General features: G+C 39.7%; 1 protein-coding gene across 2 annotated transcripts in view; it reads right to left on the bottom strand.

Annotated features, from left to right (window-relative positions):
* The window catches only part of LOC124720147 (sorting nexin-13-like), a 411,803-nt gene that overhangs the window by 166,847 nt on the left and 225,570 nt on the right, over positions 1-19,386 (bottom strand). For both annotated transcript variants that reach the window (XM_047245452.1, XM_047245453.1), the window contains one exon: positions 11,339-11,556. In XM_047245452.1, coding sequence (XP_047101408.1) covers positions 11,339-11,556 — 218 coding nt within the window. The remainder of the gene's footprint in view (positions 1-11,338; positions 11,557-19,386) is intronic.

The raw sequence follows: 19,386 nt of genomic DNA, 5'->3' as shown, positions 1-19,386 counted from the left end.
CAGCAAAATAGAAACTGCCTACTATTTCCCTCTGGCCTTGACAACGGGATTCACAATGCCACTATAAAAGTTGAACAGATTTCAATAGCTAATGTTTACAAAACTCCACACAAGCAGTGACCTGCTGAGGTACTATCCCTTTTCCCTCCCAATTCCCTATGTGGAAAATTTCAACAATCATACAATGTGGAAGAACAACACCAATGACAAGAATGGTCTTGCACTTGCTGACTGGGTGGAGAAAAACAGTGCAAGTCTAATATTTGATGTGAAGGACAAGAAAACTTTCAGATCAGCAGCACAGGGCAGAGACTCCAATCCAGATCTCTGCTTCTCAACTCATAATCAAAACAGTGAACCAGAAAGCATATCCAGAATGGTTCTGTCAGATTTCTCATGTGGTCAACATCGCCCAGTCATATACGAAATAGACATACAAATCTAAATGGAACTTCCATAAGACAAATTGGGAATAGTTTTGTGGAGAACTTGGCAAGGTTCTTTGCAACAGCAAAAAAATTTACACCGTGCAGGTACCACGAAGAATAGATTCACAAACAGAACAAATACTGAAGAATTTTTTGAAATCTACACAAAGACGTAGATTCAAAGTAAGACTTAACAACTCGCTTGCAGATGATAAGGGTAGTAACATAAGCAAACACAGGAAACAATAATGGACTGCTTCAAGGAGCAGCACGAGCGGTGATGTTTTTTAACCTCTATGCCTCTAATCTGCCTGAAACGATGTCAACGAAGTTCAGCTATGCCGATGACACGACTGACTATCCAAAACAAACATTTTGAAGATGCTGAAAACATTCTCACCACTGACCTAAATAAATCGTGTGGGTATTTCACTAAATAGCAGGTAATACCCAAACCCCAACAAGACCAAAATCAGCTGTTTTCATCGGAACAACAAAGTGGCTTGACACAAGACGAAAATTCATACAGATAACACAGAATTCTCTTATCAGCAACAACCGAAGTACTTGATGGTTACTCTAGATAGGATCTTACATTTAGAAACATGTATTACATAAAATAAGTTCACACAACAATTCCACTGCGATGCTCTGCAGAGATGAGCATCAGCAGATATGCCAAAAAGCTCTGTACTCGCCTTAGGGAACTCTGCAATGTAGTATTGCACACCAGTGTGGTTACTAGCAAGCACATAAAGAAGGTGGACACCCAACTACGCTGCTATGGAAGTGTGTATCATGGACAAGGAAAAAAAAAAAAATTCCCGGATTTCCCGGTTGAAAATACACTTTTTCCGTGTTAAGTAACAGTATACTATTCCTCGGCACTGTAAAATTTATCAATCCTTTGAATGATTATGTTTGTATACACAGACATTGAATTTCCAAGCACTTTAGAAAACGAAACTCAGGGAGGAAAAAAAAAAAAAAAACATTTTTGCTAGGTCTTTGATGTGTAGCAACATGTACACTGCATGTTTTCATGTTACGAAGTTATAAATTCGAATTCCACCGAACACAGCATGTTACTTTCTGAAGCATTGAAACTTGACATTGCGACGCGCTTTTGTAAGCCAGTCATAGCTCATGTCATGTGATCTCGCCAGCTGATGACAGCATAGGACACGTGATGTAGTCAGCCAATAGCAAGATCACTCTTAAGTAGCGTGAACACACAAATAAGAAAAGTTAATGGTTTAAATAAATAAAGGATACATAGTGTTGCCACAAGAAAAACAAAGCTTTCACATATGATATTGGTCTCTAAGATTAATAAGCTGCAAGAGAAGCTAAGCTTCCTCATGTAATGTTGACCTTTCTTGTGCATGTTACACTTTAAGATACATCACACAAATGTTCCAGTAAAATTTTTAATAACGACGTACATGTCTGATCTTCTGGGCTCGATTTAAGAAATTCATCGTACATTCTCGCACATAGTTCATCTTGCGTAAAAGGAAATTTACTTGGAAAGTAACACTTTTCAAACCACCATTCGCAATATTTTCCCGTGACCTGGTAGAAATTGGTACATTTCAGCAGTTGCCAGAGAGCGCCAGATAATAGGCGTCACTGCGCTAGCGCAGCTACGATGACTTAGGAAGCCCGCTTGTTCGTACGTGTAAAACATTAAAAGATCTTGCATTATGTCATAAAAGAAAGAAGACATCAGAGGATACTTCAAGAGCATCGGAATTTCGTGAACCATACTAAAATGCATAATTCGGCTTAAAGTGCACATTCGTATGTCCAGATTCAGACGTAAATTTTCTTGAGCGCCAGTACTGTATTATACCATGTTTGGTTCTTTATTATGGCAGAATGCCACACGAGCTGAAAGATGGAAAACGTATGCTTGAAATGCAGTGAACACTTGAAACTAGCCAGCAGTGTGAAATTAAACACTTCATTTCATATCAATTGACTGCCTCAGCGCAAAAGATTAATAAAAGCCAAAGCTCTTTAGCACACCGACAAAAATAACTTCATTGTTCTGCAAGGCGATTAATGCTTGACTGTCAGAAATGTGGAAATAAAACCTGAAACTAATAACATATTTTAGCCTTATGTAATTATGAGAACGTATTTTAATAAACACAGGTCATGTGGGGACTACCCACCACCCCACTACAACTCGGACTGCTCTGTTCATCAGCCCGGATCTATGATATTTCCGAACTGGGGCAATACTAGACAGTGGCGCCCAGCCACACATCTGTAGCCAGGAGCGGAAGAAGGTACTACTCATATGCGACTCAACTGCGCATGCTCAAGAGCCCACCCGCAACTGCTCAAACGAATCTAATGTAAAAAGCTGTCACGTCACGCTCATCGAAGGCAATTTGTTGTTGGGAAGCATTGCATGGTCTTCCTTAAGCCTTTGACACCCTTTTCTGTTGGCAGATGCTCAGATGCTTGTATGAATACTGTGTTTTGTTGTATATGGTGCTTTTCCTTTGCGACTTAACTTTTTTTTTCATCCCCCTCCCCTCGTTGGTTTTTTGTCGCTGCAGTATTATCCTGCAGTAGCGCGATACAGTAATATCCTTTGTAGAGTACTGGTTCTTACCAATCAAAATCACAAAAATTGGACTGAAAGCTGAAACAATGAAAAATTCCTGGAATTCTAAAAAATTCCTGGTTTTCTCCCGGATGAAAATATTCAAGGGCTTTTCCCGGATCTCCCGGTTGTCCCGGGTCGTATACACCCTGTATGAGGATTATAAGTGGCTGTATAAAGGCAACCACACTATACTGGTTCCCCACACTTAGCCATACAGCTCCGAAGCTTCAGTGAATGAATACACAAGACTAACGAGTAATCCGCTACTTCCATCCACAAAGATGCTCCAATTTTGTAAACAGTTCAATTTCACTCTTGAATTTTTTTTATTGAATAGTTTCTGCAAAATCATTCGAGAAAGATTTCAGAGTGTATGCCTCAATTCTGTCATTGCCGACTGGCCGAAAGGTGGAAACACTTGTTGGCCTCCCCTTCAGCACAAACGAATGAACGAACCCGCCCAGTAGTTTGAATGAAAACTCGTCACACCATGTCGGCCACTGTATGCTGCACGTGCTATACAACCCCTATTGGTGTCCAGTAATAGGTCTTTGGATACTTTTCATCAGACTGTGTATTTTGTATTCCTGCATGTTTGGTTAAACACAAAAACTAGACCATAAATAGAGGAAAACAGAACAATTCATATCAAACAAAGGAAAATCCAGGATGGAATAATGACAATATTATGAAAAGGACAGATTGCTACTCATCATACAGCAGGTGTGTGTGTGTGTGTGTGTGTGTGTGTGTGTGTGTGTGTGTGTGTGTGTGTGTGTGTGTGCTATTTCGGAAGAAGGCCTTCTGGCCAAAAGCTTGCACGCTTAGTAGTCTTTTTGTCGTGCCCATTCGAGACTCAACATCTACGCTACATGGTAAGGAACAATCTACACTTTTCATAATATTGCCAAAGTAATTTATACAGTTAACAGCCATTCCTACCATTACATATGGAACCATTTGGTGCAATCAAACACAGATCGGATTACACAATCAAATCTTCCACTGGCCCCTAGAATTATGACCAGCAGACTCACAAGACTGATAAATGAAGTATTATTTGGCAAAAGGTATAAAACTTGCACGAAAGAATGTGTGTTTAACACATGGACCAGTAATACAGTTGTTCTCTTATTCATTATATACATGCACAGTAGAGTTTCACTGAAGTGATTAAAACACAGCAGAATGGAACAGCCTGTGACAATGTTCTGAACAATTTGATCACTGCGACTTTTGATACTGGACTGCTGCAATGTGGATACATAAAAAATTACAAGGCATTTCCACACATTGACCTTGTCATGCATGCACCCTCTTCCATTCCACTGTGTTTTAACACACTGCAGACACAGCCCCAGTAGAGCTCAGACAGCAGCAGTTGGTCACACAGATGATGCCCAAATTGTGTGCACGCTGTGTTTAAAAATTCACAGCTGACATTGTGCCTTCTGATGGTAGCGGTGTACACTGTGCGACGATGGGTCTCTGCACTGACCTACCACACAGTTTTGGAACTCTGAACTGTGTGCACTCTACAAAAGCAAACTATGTTTTTTGCTCGTGTAGAGCAGACATTGAGTCGCAGACATGGACAGTGAAAACACTATTAAACACTTAAGGTTTTGCCAAAAGCTCCTCTATGTGCTGAGTAGTAATATATCATTTTAAAAATATTATTGTTATTCCATCCTGGACTTTACACTATTTGGTTTTGCTCTATGCTCTGTGTCCCATACTGCGTTCGTCTGCTACCTGTATCTTTGTTGACTGAACTTCATACTCGACAGTTTTGACACTGAGAATTTTGGCGACAGAAATATTTTCCAATACCCTGGAAGAATAAATTGATGATTCTGGTTCAGAAAGGGAAGCTGACAAGTCTAATACTGATCCAGATTTCTGTACGGCTGAGTGCTCTGGTAAGCACTAAATAAAAGAAAATAACGTAGTGAAGGATTTGAAATATTGTACCATCCAAATGATACTGCACCAGACATGTCTGTAAAGGGTGTTCGGATTTCAGTAACAGCCAGAAGCAAGAAACATGCTGAAAACAAACATACCAGTGGTAACCAAATTTTGTTACAACTCTGTGTATGCCTGAATGTTTCAAAAGACACCACAATCAGGAAAATTATATGTAAAAACAGTGTCTACAAGTCTTTTTTTTTTTTCTCTCTCCAGAATAAAAACATGATTCCATAAAATAGTTTACATTAAGTGCTAAATTTAATATTTCATTGTAAGGATTTTTAATATTAGATAAGCCAGGTTACTTGTTGTTGTTGTCGTCGTCTTCAGTCCTGAGACTGGTTTGATGCAGCTCTCCATGCTACTCTATCCTGTGTAAGCTTCATCATCTCCCAGTACCTACTGCAGCCTACATCCTTCTGAATCTGTTTAGTGTATTCATCTCTTGGTCTCCCTCTACTATTTTGACCCTCCACACTGCCCTCCAATACTAAATTCCTGATCCCTCGATGTCTCAGAACATGTCCTACCAACCGATCCCTTCTTCTACTCAAGTTATGACACAAGCTCCTCTTCTCCCCAATTCTGTTCAACACCTCCTCATTAGTTACGTGATCTACCCATCTAATCTTCAGCATTATTCTGTAACACCACATTTCGAAAGCTTCTATTCTCTTCTTGTCCAAACTATTTATCGTCCATGTTTCACTTCCATACATGGCTACACTCCATACAAATACTTTCAGAAACGACTCCCTTACACTGAAATCTATACTCGATGTTAAGAAATTTCTCTTCTTCAGAAACACTTTCCTTGCCACTGCCAGTCTACATTTTATATCCTCTCTACTTCGACCATCATCAGTTATTTTGCTCCCCAAATAGCAAAACTCCTTTACTACTTTAAGTGTCTCATTTCCTAATCTAATTCCCTCAGCATCACCCGATTTAATTTGACTACATTCCATTATCCTCGTTTTTCTTTTGTTGATGTTCATCTTATATTCTCCTTTCGAGACACTGTCCATTCCGTTCAACTGCTCTTCCAAGTCCTTTGCTGTCTCTGACAGAATTACAATGTCATCGGCCGAACCTCAAAATTTTTATTGCCTCTCCATGGATTTTAATACCCACTCCGAATTTTTCTTTTGTTTCCTTTACTGCTTGCTCAATATACAGATTAATGTGTTAAAATTAAATTGAAAATGCAATAAAATCATCTCGGTTTACAAGCCGCATCATCTCAAATAAAACACTCGAGCTTTCGATAGCTGTCATCACCGTCATCATCAGGAGGTGTGACACCACTCAGTCCCGTGACAGGATGGAGCTGCTACTAGCTGCCAAACTCACCTTCCACGTATGTGCCACTTCGGTTCTCTCTGGAAGGTTCCAGGCGTTGCCATTACAACTATATAAGCAGAACACCTTGCCAGTCCTGGCAGTCATTGATTTCAAATTAAAATGAAACAAGCCCTTAGAACACCTTCTTTCCCGTTAACAATGAGATCGACACCACACCAGTTTCTTCACATTATGACTACATTTCCAAGGTTAGACAAAATCGGATACACAAACACTACCAACTTTGTCAGTGCAAGGAGATATAATCCACACTGTAATTAAACTAATACTATCACATAACAGAAAAATGCCATATGTCTGTAAAATAATTTCTCTTTTATTTTCGTTTTTATGATCAGAGGAAAAGCAGAATGCGTTATAACTTTTTTGAATGCATTTTTGCACTTCTGCATTTACATTTCTAAATCACATCTGTCACACATCGATTCAAAGACTGATTAATGACCAAATTTGACTAGTTTAATTAAAGACAGAAACGCCAATTATTCTTATGATTTCAGTTATCTTCTTTATTATATAAATTAAGCACAACTAACCGAATAGCCGTATAATTCCAAGAATCAAAGTTATTGTAACAAAACTGCTGAATCGACTAGTAAATGTGGTATTAACCACATATTCGAAAGTGTCTGTTTTTGTGTGCAAAGAAGAGGAAATTGCTCTGTCAGTTCATCAGCGATGTCAGTGACGGGAGTTAGTAGCTCGTTATGCTTCACAATGTTGCACGGCAAACTGTGTTTTTATAGATTATGATTGAGATACAGCAGTAATGAGGAAATGACATGGCTTTTGGAAATAAGCAAATGGAGAACAGAACTGGCAATGCAGTTGCTGTGAGTTGAGAAGCTAGTCATCACTGTCACACAACTGACAACCACGCATCTGGAGATAAAGCTGTCAACACTGCAGCCGTCTCCTGTGACTATTATTCAAATACAAATTGATGTTCTTCCCACTTAACGAGAAAAAGTTGTGTACATTTTATTAAAGTCAGTTCGTGTTTGTACTTTGACATTGATACAACAATTATGTACATCGGTATAAACGTGTAACAGCACAGGGCTGATAGGCAATAAAGTCACGTCCCAGAGTTGTTTTTGAGAAACTACAGAACTGTATTAGGAATTATTTGCAAGATTGTATGTAATGGAAGTAGTGAATTGTTTAACGGAAGAGTTTTGCCTGAAACACTATCTTAAATGACACTTTGACAGACAAACTGTAAAATGTAAATGTTGTATGACTAGGGCCTCCTGTTGAGTAGACCATTCAGCGGTGATTAGGACAACACAACACCCAGTCCCTGACTGGAGAAAATCTCCGAGCCAGCTGGGAACAAACCCAAGCCCTTGAAAACAGTAACTGTGTGAATTGAAAGTTTTTGTCTACTATTATGCTACTTGGGAACTGACGTTACTTGACACTGACTCTTTAAACATCTTATGGGGACATATGCCAGGCAGCATAACTCAATTTCCCAGAAACTTCGCTTAGTAGAAGAGGAATCCAAATACATGAACACGTTTCAGCTTATCCACAGACACTCTACCACTTCTGAGGAAGTGGCTGTTGAAATTTTCAATGTAATATACATGCCTTTTAGTGGTCGATGTTCGAATCTGATAATTTCTTTTATCTACTCATGACCACAGAAGATTACTACACCAATGTTCCTTACAAGGACACTATGTTAACTGTAAAATTACAGCTGTGTTTCACAATAAGAATGTGTGTGTGTGTGTGTGTGTTATTTTCAGAGGTTACAAGCTTTTTAAATTCTCATACTCTTCTATTTCATTCTTAAAGCAATTCTTAATTGTTGCATTATATTCTCAAGTTTACTCTTCAGGAAGATTTTGTGCTTTCCCTCGGATGATACCAACCGTAGAAACATTCGAAACACCACGAGCATGACGCAAAGGCAGATTTCCCACAGCAACATCTCTTCGCCTAAATCACACTCGGGAAAGAAATGTTTTTAGCATTGCTGAAGATTCATGTGTTGGCAACAATTTTGTGGCAAACCACACATAATGGATCACTTTTCCAAAAACTGCAACTTGCAGTTGATTATGCATCACAATACATTACAGGAATTTCACAGAAAGCAATTTCAAAAAATTTATTTAACTCATTTATTTTTTTAATTCATTCACCAGACACATTATTAGAAGTAGATGAATAAGGATAATGTTATTTCAATACACACTGGAAAACAGTAGTATAATAATTGCATTTCACACACGTGCCAAAAAAAAAGTGTGAAGCTGCAGTGCTAGCCACTATGCTACCAGTTGAGCTGAATGTATTGACACTGAAAGGCATCTAAATTCCATTGAAAACTTTGATGGTCATTTTCTCACAAATGTTTGAGTATCTACGGATAAACCGAGATGAGTGTTCGCTTACTTTGTCTCACCTTTTACTGAGCGAAGTTGGGTTGGTTGGGTTGTTTAGGGGAAGAGACCAAACAGCGAGGTCATCGGTCTCATCGGAGTAGGGAAGGAAGTCGGCCATGCCCTTTCAAAGGAACCATCCTGGCATTTGCCTGGAGCGATTTAGGGAAATCACAGAAAACCTAAATGAGGATGGCCGGACGCGGGATTGAACCGTCGTCCTCCCGAATGAGAGTCCAGTGTGCTAACTACGAAATTTCCGGGGAATCGGGTTATGGCGCCTACCGTGTTCTCACAATTAGTGAAAAATATTACTTGCAAATACTCTCCTTGTTTGGATAAAATGATTTTGAAAACATTTTAAAGTTACGTATTAATCAGAGAGTTTACGATACTAGTTGAAATCTTAACTGATTTTGATATTGGGTATAGGGTCTACTGTATTTACTCGAATCTAAGCCACACTTTTTTTCCGGTTTTTGTAATCCAAAAAACTGCCTGTGGCTTAGAATCGAGTGCAAAGTAAGCGGAAGTTCTGAAAAATGTTGGTAGGTGCCTCCACAGCTAACTTCTGCCGTCTAATATATGTAGCGCTACACAGTCATGTTTTGCAGGCACAAAGATAAATACTGGCGCCAAAATCTATGCATCAGTAAAAAAAAGGTGGAAGACGAGCTTTTTTTCTCTGCCCCGAGTTTCGACCACTGCATTTTCATACATTATCCAATGAGTAAATACAAATTCCATATTGTTCATCTTCGAATGTAGCAGCATTTCAATGTACTACAAAAATACGTATTGAATTTTTTCCTACCTGTGAGACGAGATGGTTGCTAATACGAACTTTTACAAATTGTAAATCACATGCGGTCATCTCTTCACCAGAAGACTAGTACGAATATAAACATTTTGCCACGTATTCTTTCATGTTTGTTGCTATCTCATTTAAATCCTGTCTGCCTAATAAACTACAAAACTAGAGTGAGACAGCAGCAAATGTGGAAGAATATACATATAATGTCATGTTTATATTTGTATTATTGTTATGCCTAATAGTGATACAGTCAGAAATGAAGCACGGCAATTGACTTGATTTTTAAATCTAGGATGACTATAATTTTTGTGCAGAATGTAACATACTAAAGAGGTGTCTGCAAGGATTTTCAACCGGAGAAAATGTTTCGCTAAGCTCTCATTCAGAACATCTTCTATCATACGCAGTCAATTATTTGGTTCTTGTTGATCATTATCAAAGAAAGCAGCAGTGTAAGTAACAACAAATAGCAGTCTCTTGCCATTGTTTCGCTATGAGACAATTCATCTTTTCTTTTCTTTTCTTTTTTTTTTTTATTATTGTAAGCGGCGACAGTGCACACAAAAGCAAGCCATGCTGCGAGCAGCGACAGGTCGTAAACACTCATTATCAGAATGCGACAAACAATGCATGACACAATACAATAATGCATTTTTAGCTTAGAGTGACGTAAACACCTATAAGAAAGAGAACGGCACTTATAAGATCAAAGAAAAATAAGCAATCAATTCAAACCAGACGAAGCACGTGAAAAAGGAAGGGTACTCGTATAAATACGGACAGAGCGCCTGACGCATAGCAATGGCTACCTGGTAAAAGCTTAACTGCTAAGCTTACGACTTGAACCAAACTACTGTAGCTGTATCGTCATTCATTCGACCTAAATTGTGTCTCATATTACAACTGACCAACTTTGTTTCGATTTGGAGGTGCAGCCTAAAACTTTTCTCTCCTCTTGAATTTCGAGTCTCAAATTTCAGGTGCGGCTTATATTCAGGAAAAATTTTTTCCCTTGATTTCGAGTCTCATTTTTTTAGGTGCGGCTTAGATTCGAGTGCAGCTTAAATTTGAGTAAATACGGTATGGACAGCCTAGAAGCTAGTAACATTGAAGTTACATCACATAAAACCTCACTTGCAGTACTAAAAGAATATTCCTCATTAATGGTATTTGATTCGTTTTGTGTGTCTGATCCATTAACTCTGGGACCTTCAGTGTTAAAACTTCAAGGAAAGATAAAAGCTATTGTCCTCAATGGTTGGAGGCTTGCACACTATAACAAAAGTCAGTTTTTTTTTACTTAGATGTCTAAGAGATAATCGATGAAGTGTAATCTCGAAAGATATTTGGACTGACTAAATACAAGTTTGCAGAATTATCCAGCCTACGTAACTGATGCAAATCACTGACAAGTAGTTGTACATATACGACAAATGTTAACTAAAACCAGAGCAAACAATTGACACACACAGTCCGATAGACACACTACTACATGAAACCACCACAAGCTGTCTTTGCATTTGTTAGCCATTACACAACCATCGTACTAATATTCAAAGTTTTACAGGTAAATGAGCTCAATGGGTAGTAGACTGGCTTACTTGCCTCACGATAAAATATCTCAAATTTGTAAAGACTGTGTCACGTTGCTCATAAAGTGACCTGTGCGCAACACCCGCACCTCACCGTACAACAGACTTATTGGGCTTTGCTCTCGGCCTTCTGGCGGGTGCCTCACCTTTTCAGAGAGGTACTGCTCGAATATGCTGTAGGCCGCCTCACGCATGCTGTCGGGCTGCGGAGGCTGGTGTGCCAGGGGCGGAGCGTCGCCCGCCTTCCTGCCGCCTCCGGCCACGACGCCCCCGGACGGTGCCGCCGCTCCCGCCACCGTCACGCCAGCTCCCATCTTGTGCAGCTCTAGGTCCGATATCTGCTGCTCGGCCGAGACTCTCCAACCTGAGAGGTTATGGACACACTGCAGGTTACCAACTACACATCAATCACTACTTTACTGTAAGGACAAAGGTGTCATTTGTGGTCTCTGTAGAGTGACAGTGGTGAACAGTAGTTTTGATTGCCCTATGTTTGGGGATGCAGAAAACAGGTGGGGACAGGGAGTGGGAGGTGTAGCAGGGTAGGGGTGGGGAAACATTTCATTTCATAGTGTGCCACCTGTGGGAGTGTTAAGGGGGGAAGAGTATATTGGGGGGGGGGGGGGGGGGGGGGTTGCACTACAATGCAGAATTCTCCCAACCCCATGCACTGTGGTATTCTGCTGCCCACGCAATGAACACAATACCCGTGTCTGCACCAATTCCACCCCTGTTCCAAAGCCCTTCCCCCCCCCACAGCTCATACCCCTGTAATAAACGTAGCTGCAACACCTGTCCCACACATCCAGCCACTAGTACCTACTCCAGTCCTGCCTTGGGCATCTTCTGTCCCGTCAAAGTAGGGCCACCGGTGAATGCAGTCACACAATCTACCAACCTATCTCCAATCACTGTGTGGCAGTGTGCACTAGCACGACCACTGAGAGCTGTCTTTCCACAAAAATGGCAACTGCAAAACTGCGACCGAGAGCAGAATCGACAGGCCTGTTACCGAACGTGCCGCTCTACACGGCGTGCTCTATTTCCGACAGCTGCTTTGCGACCCGTTTCTGGTAACAAGTGATGACCTACTCTCCCTTATAACCTTCGATATGGAGCTATCCCCCCCATGAACCATGGACCTTGCCGTTGGTGGGGAGGCTTGCGTGCCTCAGCGATACAGATAGCCGTACCGTAGGTGCAACCACAACGGAGGGGTATCTGTTGAGAGGCCAGACAAACGTGTGGTTCCTGAAGAGGGGCAGCAGCCTTTTCAGTAGTTGCAAGGGCAACAGTCTGGATGATTGACTGATCTGGCCTTGTAACAATAACCAAATCGGCCTTGCTGTGCTGGTACTGCGAACGGCTGAAAGCAAGGGGAAACTACAGCCGTAATTTTTCCCGAGGGCATGCAGCTTTACTGTATGATTAAATGATGATGGCGTCCTCTTGGGTAAAATATTCCGGAGGTAAAATAGTCCCCCATTCGGATCTCCGGGCGGGGACTACTCAAGAGGATGTCGTTATCAGGAGAAAGAAAACTGGCGTTCTACGGATTGGAGCGTGGAATGTCAGATCACTTAATCGGGCAGGTAGGTTAGAAAATTTAAAAAGGGAAATGGATAGGTAGAAGTTAGATGTAGTGGGAATTAGTGAAGTTCGGTGGCAGGAGGAACAAGACTTCTGGTCAGGTGACTACAGGGTTATAAACACAAAATCAAATAGGGGTAATGCAGGAGTAGGTTTAATAATGAATAGGAAAATAGGAATGCGGGTAAGCTACTACAAACAGCATAGTGAACGCATTATTGTGGCCAAGATAGATACGAAGCCCACACCTACTACAGTAGTACAAGTTTATATGCCAACTGGCTCTGCAGATGACGAAGAAATTGAAGAAATGTATGATGAAACAAAAGAAATTATTCAGATTGTGAAGGGAGACGAAAATTTAATAGTCATGGGTGACTGGAATTCGAGTGTAGGAAAAGGGAGAGAAGGAAACATAGTAGGTGAATGTGGATTGGGGCTAAGAAATGAAAGAGGAAGCTGCCTGGTAGAATTTTGCACAGAGCACAACATAATCATACTAACACTTGGTTTAAGAATCATGAAAGAAGGTTGTATACATGGAAGAACCCTGGAGATACTAAAAGGTATCAGATAGATTATATAATGGTAAGACAGAGATTTAGGAACCAGGTTTTAAATTGTAAGACATTTCCAGGGGCAGATGTGGACTCTGACCACACACTATTGGTTATGACCTGTAGATTAAAACTGAAGAAACTGCAAAAAGGTGGGAATTTAAGGAGATGGGACCTGGATAAACTGAAAGAACCACAGGTTGTACAGAGTTTCAGGGAGAGCATAAGGGAACAATTGACAGGAATGGGGGAAAGAAATACAGTAGAAGAAGAATGGGTAGCTTTGAGGGATGAAGTAGCGAAGGCAGCAGAGGATCAAGTAGGTAAAAAGACGAGGGCTAGTAGAAATACTTGGGTAACAGAAGAAATATTGAATTTAATTGATGAAAGGAGAAAATATAAAAATGCAGTAAATGAAGCAGGCAAAAAGGAATACAAACGCCTCAAAAATGAGATCGACAGGAAGTGCAAAATGGCTAAGCAGGGATGGCTAGAGGACAAATGTAAGGATGTAGAGGCCTATTTCACTAGGGTTAAGATAGATACTGCCTACAGGGAAATTAAAAAGACCTTTGGAGATAAGAGAACGACTTGCATGAATATCAAGAGCACAGATGGCAACCCAGTTCTAAGCAAAGAAGGGAAGGCAGAAAGGCGGAAGGAGTATATAGAGGGTTTATACAAGGGCGATGTACTTGAGGACAATATTATGGAAATGGAAGAGCATGTAGATGAAGATGAAATGGGAGATATGATACTGCGTGAAGAGTTTGACAGAGCACTGAAAGACCTGAGTCGAAACAAGGCCCCCGGAGTAGACAACATTCCATTGGAACTACTGACGGCCTTGGGAGAGCCGGTCCTGACAAAACTCTACCATCTGGTGAACAAGATGTATGAAACAGGCGAAATACCCTCAGACTTCAAGAAGAATATAATAATTCCAATCCCAAAGAAAGCAGGTGTTGACAGATGTGAAAATTACCGAACTATCAGTTTAATAAGTCACAGCTGCAAAATACTAACACGAATTCTTTACAGACGAATGGAAAAACTAGTAGAAGCCAACCTCGGGGAAGATCAGTTTGGATTCCGTAGAAACACTGGAACACGTGAGGCAATACTGACCTTACGACTTATCTTAGAAGAAAGATTAAGGAAAGGCAAACCTATGTTTCTAGCATTTGTAGACTTAGAGAAAGCTTTTGACAACGTTGACTAGAATACTCTCTTTCAAATTCTAAAGGTGGCAGGGGTAAAATACAGGGAGCGAAAGGCTATTTACAATTTGTACAGAAACCAGATGGCAGTTATAAGAGTCGAGGGACATGAAAGGGAAGCAGTGGTTGGAAAGGGAGTAAGACAGGGTTGTAGCCTCTCCCCGATGTTGTTCAATCTGTATATTGAGCAAGCAGTAAAGGAAACAAAAGAAAAATTCGGAGTAGGTATTAAAATTCATGGAGAAGAAATAAAAACTTTGAGGTTTGCCGATGACATTGTAATTCTGTCAGAGACAGCAAAGGACTTGGAAGAGCAGTTGAATGGAATGGACAGTGTCTTGAAAGGAGGGTATAAGATGAACATCAACAAAAGCAAAACAATGATAATGGAATGTAGTCTAATTAAGTCGGATGATGCTGAGGGAATTAGATTAAGAAATGAGGCACTTAAAGTAGTAAAGGAGTTTTGCTATTCGGGGAGCAAAATAACTGATGATGGTCGAAGTAGAGAGGATATAAAATGTAGACTGGCAATGGCAAGGAAAGCGTTTCTGAAGAAGAGAAATTTGTTAACATCCAGTATTGATTTAAGTGTCAGGAAGTCATTTCTGAAAGTATTCGTATGGAGTGTAGCCATGTATGGAAGTGATACATGGACGATAAATAGTTTGGACAAGAAGAGAATAGAAGCTTTCGAAATGTGGTGCTACAGAAGAATGCTGAAGATTAGATGGGTAGATCACATAACTAATGAGGAAGTATTGAATAGGATTGGGGAGAAGAGAGGTTTGTGGCACAACTTGACCAGAAGAAGGGATCGGTTGGTAGGACATGTTCTGAGGCATCAAGGGGTCACCAATTTAGTATTGGAGGGCAGCGTGGAGGGTAAAAATCGTAGAGGGAGACCAAGAGATGAATACACTAAGCAGATTCAGAAGGATGTAGGTTGCAGTAGGTACTGGGAGATGATGAAGCTTGCACAGGATAGAGTAGCATGGAGAGCTGCATCAAACCAGTCTCAGGACTGAAGACCACAACAACAACAACAACATTGAGCTATTTGTAGATGACAATACCTTCTTAAATTATAACAATCATTTGAATAAGCTAAAGGAGTTTCTTGACAATACGCTGGCCCAAGCATCATATTGGTTTGGCTCAAATGGATTTCTCCTGAATAAGAATGGAACACCAAACATGGTATTTAGTCCAAAGGACAAAGGCTCTTTTAATAATACTGGTTATATAAAAGTTCTTGGGAGTATACTTAGATGACAAACTGTCCTGGGAGCAACACACAAAATACATTAGCATTAAATTGTCTATAGCAGTTTATTAATTAAGATGTCTTATGGAATGTGTAATAGCGAAGTGTTAAACTATACAAAAGGAATCTGCATGAAGTAAAATGTAGAAATAATATTCACAGTCACAACACAAGAAAAAATAAGTCTATACGTATGTCATACCATACACTGCCAAAGACAATAAATAGCTATAAGCTAGTAGGCCATAAACTATTCAATAAATTTCCACAAGTGGCACATCTTCTAAAACATGTTTTTAGGAAAATATTAAATAAATTGCTTGTTGCCAACCCCTTTATGAATTAAGAGCATTTGTCGACTAAGACATGGAATTTTAAGCTAACAACTGACACGCTGTACTGTTCTATTTAGTAATGTAATAATTACACTGTATAAAATATTTGCCTATTGCTGTCCATTCTCATTACCCCCCCCGTAGCCTCAAACTTTGCTATTCCCCATCTGCCTGTATCTCCTTCCCTGCTCCCACATGTGCCTTCTGTCATCCTCCCCCCCCCCCCCCCCCCACCTCTCCCCTGCACACTGCCTTCACCTTCTCTGTTCCTGCTTTACCTCCCACTTCCCACTCCATATCTCTTCTTCCGTACCTCCACTACCCACTACAGTCGAGATCACTACTCATTGCAGTCAGACTTTGTGCTCATTCCGTAAAAACAGAACCCTTATAGAATCTCTTTGTTGTCTGTTTGTCTGACCATCCATGTATCAATCCGAACTCAGGAAGTGATACACACATTACATTCAAATTGATATGGTCCCTTTACACTGTAACAAATTTAAGCTTGTAAGTCAATGCAATCAACAGATACAGCCATTTATGTCACACACTTTGATATCTTGCCAGTATCAATTCCGATCACATGGGAAAAATAATCAAAATTCTCATTTCCCAGGATTGATGAACCATCTACAGACCCACACATCATAAAGTTTGTACGGACCCCACAGTGCGCAGAACCCACTTGCACATACACCCAGGTGTGCACGTAAATGTTTCACTAAAATTTCAGGGTATGAGACGAAGACTTTGTTTGACAATTTCTGGGCTATGGGTGATATTAATCGCCAAAATAATTACCTGAATGGTTTATGCACGTATAATTCAGTTAACTGCCGATGCCCAAGAGATGGCTCTGGTTCTCAGAAAAGCTGTATTATGAATATCGATTACATGTGAATGGAAACTGTGGAACAGTATGCAAGAAGTTTTTCTTGAATACTTTTGACATTTCTAATGGACGACTTCTCTAGGCTTTTAACAAAAAGCGAGGAAGAAGGTACACCTCACCTTGATGGAAGGGGCAAACATCAGAACAAATTCTCTGTACTGGGAGGTCTGATCAATGATGTAAAGGAACACATCAAAAGCTTTCCAGTTTCCGAGAGCCTTGATGCAAGGAAGGATAATCCCCACAAAAGGTTTTAAATCCTGAGCTGTGTGTGGCCAAAAGATAAGATTTGTACAAAGACAAATTCATATCTCAGAATAAAGAATTTGTGGGGGACCACATCTATCAAAAAATCTTTGACAAAGACTTCAATCTGTCATTTCGACCAGCACATTAAGGCACTTGCTCTTTTTGTGACAAATTGAGCTTTGAAATGGACACTGCTACCGATGCAGAAGAAAAAAGAAAGCTTCAAAAAGAGGAGCTTCACCTTAGGAGGGCTGAAGCTGCAAGAACAGCTATGGTGACAGAGACAGCATGTAGCAAAGAGGCAGATTACCAGATGTTCATGTTTATCTTTGAACTGCAAAAAGCACTTGAATTTTCTAAACTGACAACATCCATACCATACTACAAAAGAAACACATACGCGTATAATTTTGGATGCCACAATTTAACTGGCAGTAAAATCCCTATGTATTTTTGGGATGAAACATCTGGATCAAGTGGTTCACAGGAAATTGGTACATGTTTATTGAAAAGTATGTCACTTTTCAAAAACAGGTAGTTGCGTACAGTGACACGTGTGGTGGGCAAAACAGGAACATAAACATTGCCCTAATACTAATGAAAGTGACACAATCTCCTCAATTTCATGTCAACATTACTGATTTAAAGTACCTGCTCCCAGGTCACTCATACCTGCCAAATGACAGGGATTTTGATCAGACAGAAAAACAATTAAATGAGAAAGAGTTTGTTTTCCCCAGATATTTTTGAAACAATTAGGAAAACTGGCAGAAAAAAATAAATTTGTATGCGCAGGAATGAAGCATTCTGACTTTTTAGCACTGAAACAGTTACAAAATGCAGTGGTAAGAAGGATGCAGATTGAGAGTATGTTCAATGTGATTGGCTGAAAATAAAATGGATGTGTTTTGAGAGACAGAAGCCATACAAAATGCTCTACAAGAAAACACTGAATGATGACATTGACTTTCACGTACTAAACTTTGCTCCAAAACATAGTAGAGGGAGACCACATGTGTATGGTACTATTGCAGTTTCACAACTTTACCCACACATGAGAAAAGTGCTGAAAAAGAAAAAGCAGGATATGCTTGATCTGCTCCCTTACATTCCAGCTATCAAACATAGTTATTTACTTGCTCTACAAACCAAAGACAGAGGTCTGGAACAAGAAGAAGAAGAAGAAGAAGAAGAAGAAGAAGGTAATCCTTAGTTTTACAGAAACCAATTGACCTGAAACATATCTGATTGTGTAGTTCAATTATTATACATGTGAATTTAATAAGAAGGTGTACATTAAAACTGCAACAAAAATTATTTGCAATAAAAGAATTAACAGGTTTATATACAATGTTCAATTTATTTTATTTCAATAGTGGTACAGCTCTATTACCACCACTTTTCTGCCTATAATGCTGCTGAAATTAATGATCAAAACAAATAGAAAGAAAGGTTCATCTGTAGCAATGAGCCATATACATGAATATTTCTGGTATCTCAACTGCAGATTTTTCAGCCCTCATTTAACTTTAGGACTTTGTATCTCAAAATGCACAAAAATGGACTTGTACCACTATTGAATTAAGCCCTTCAAGTAATCAGGTAACTGTATTTCCTCACGTAATTCTATCCACTGTCACAAACTTCAACCAACGTTAATGTGGATAAATCAATATACTAATGCTCACATTCCTTACAGTACAATGAAATTATAGCATTCTTTATTTATTTTCTGTAGTCCACTTTCTTCATCACAATAATGAGCCAATTACACACAAAATTATGTTTACGTCAACATTTATGACAATTATTTTGTCGTAACCCCCCATCCCTCCAATCCTGAATACTGAACTACATTTACAATGTCTATCATACCACTTTCTCTTATCTTTATTAGTTTCTACTACTATCATTGTAACATTTACATGTCTATGCTACACTGCACCAAGTTTTCCTACAGCGTCTTTTTGCACTCTCAGTCGGGTGTCCCTTTACAATGGTGGATGAAGCTCCATAGATTGTTATTATTGTAATTGCTTTTTACTAATTTCACTATTGTTTTTATCAGCTATTCTTATCAG

Source organism: Schistocerca piceifrons, chromosome 11 (assembly GCF_021461385.2).
Source record: "Schistocerca piceifrons isolate TAMUIC-IGC-003096 chromosome 11, iqSchPice1.1, whole genome shotgun sequence".
Classification (NCBI taxonomy): domain Eukaryota; kingdom Metazoa; phylum Arthropoda; class Insecta; order Orthoptera; family Acrididae; genus Schistocerca; species Schistocerca piceifrons.
This window is presented reverse-complemented; position numbering and strand designations above follow the sequence as displayed.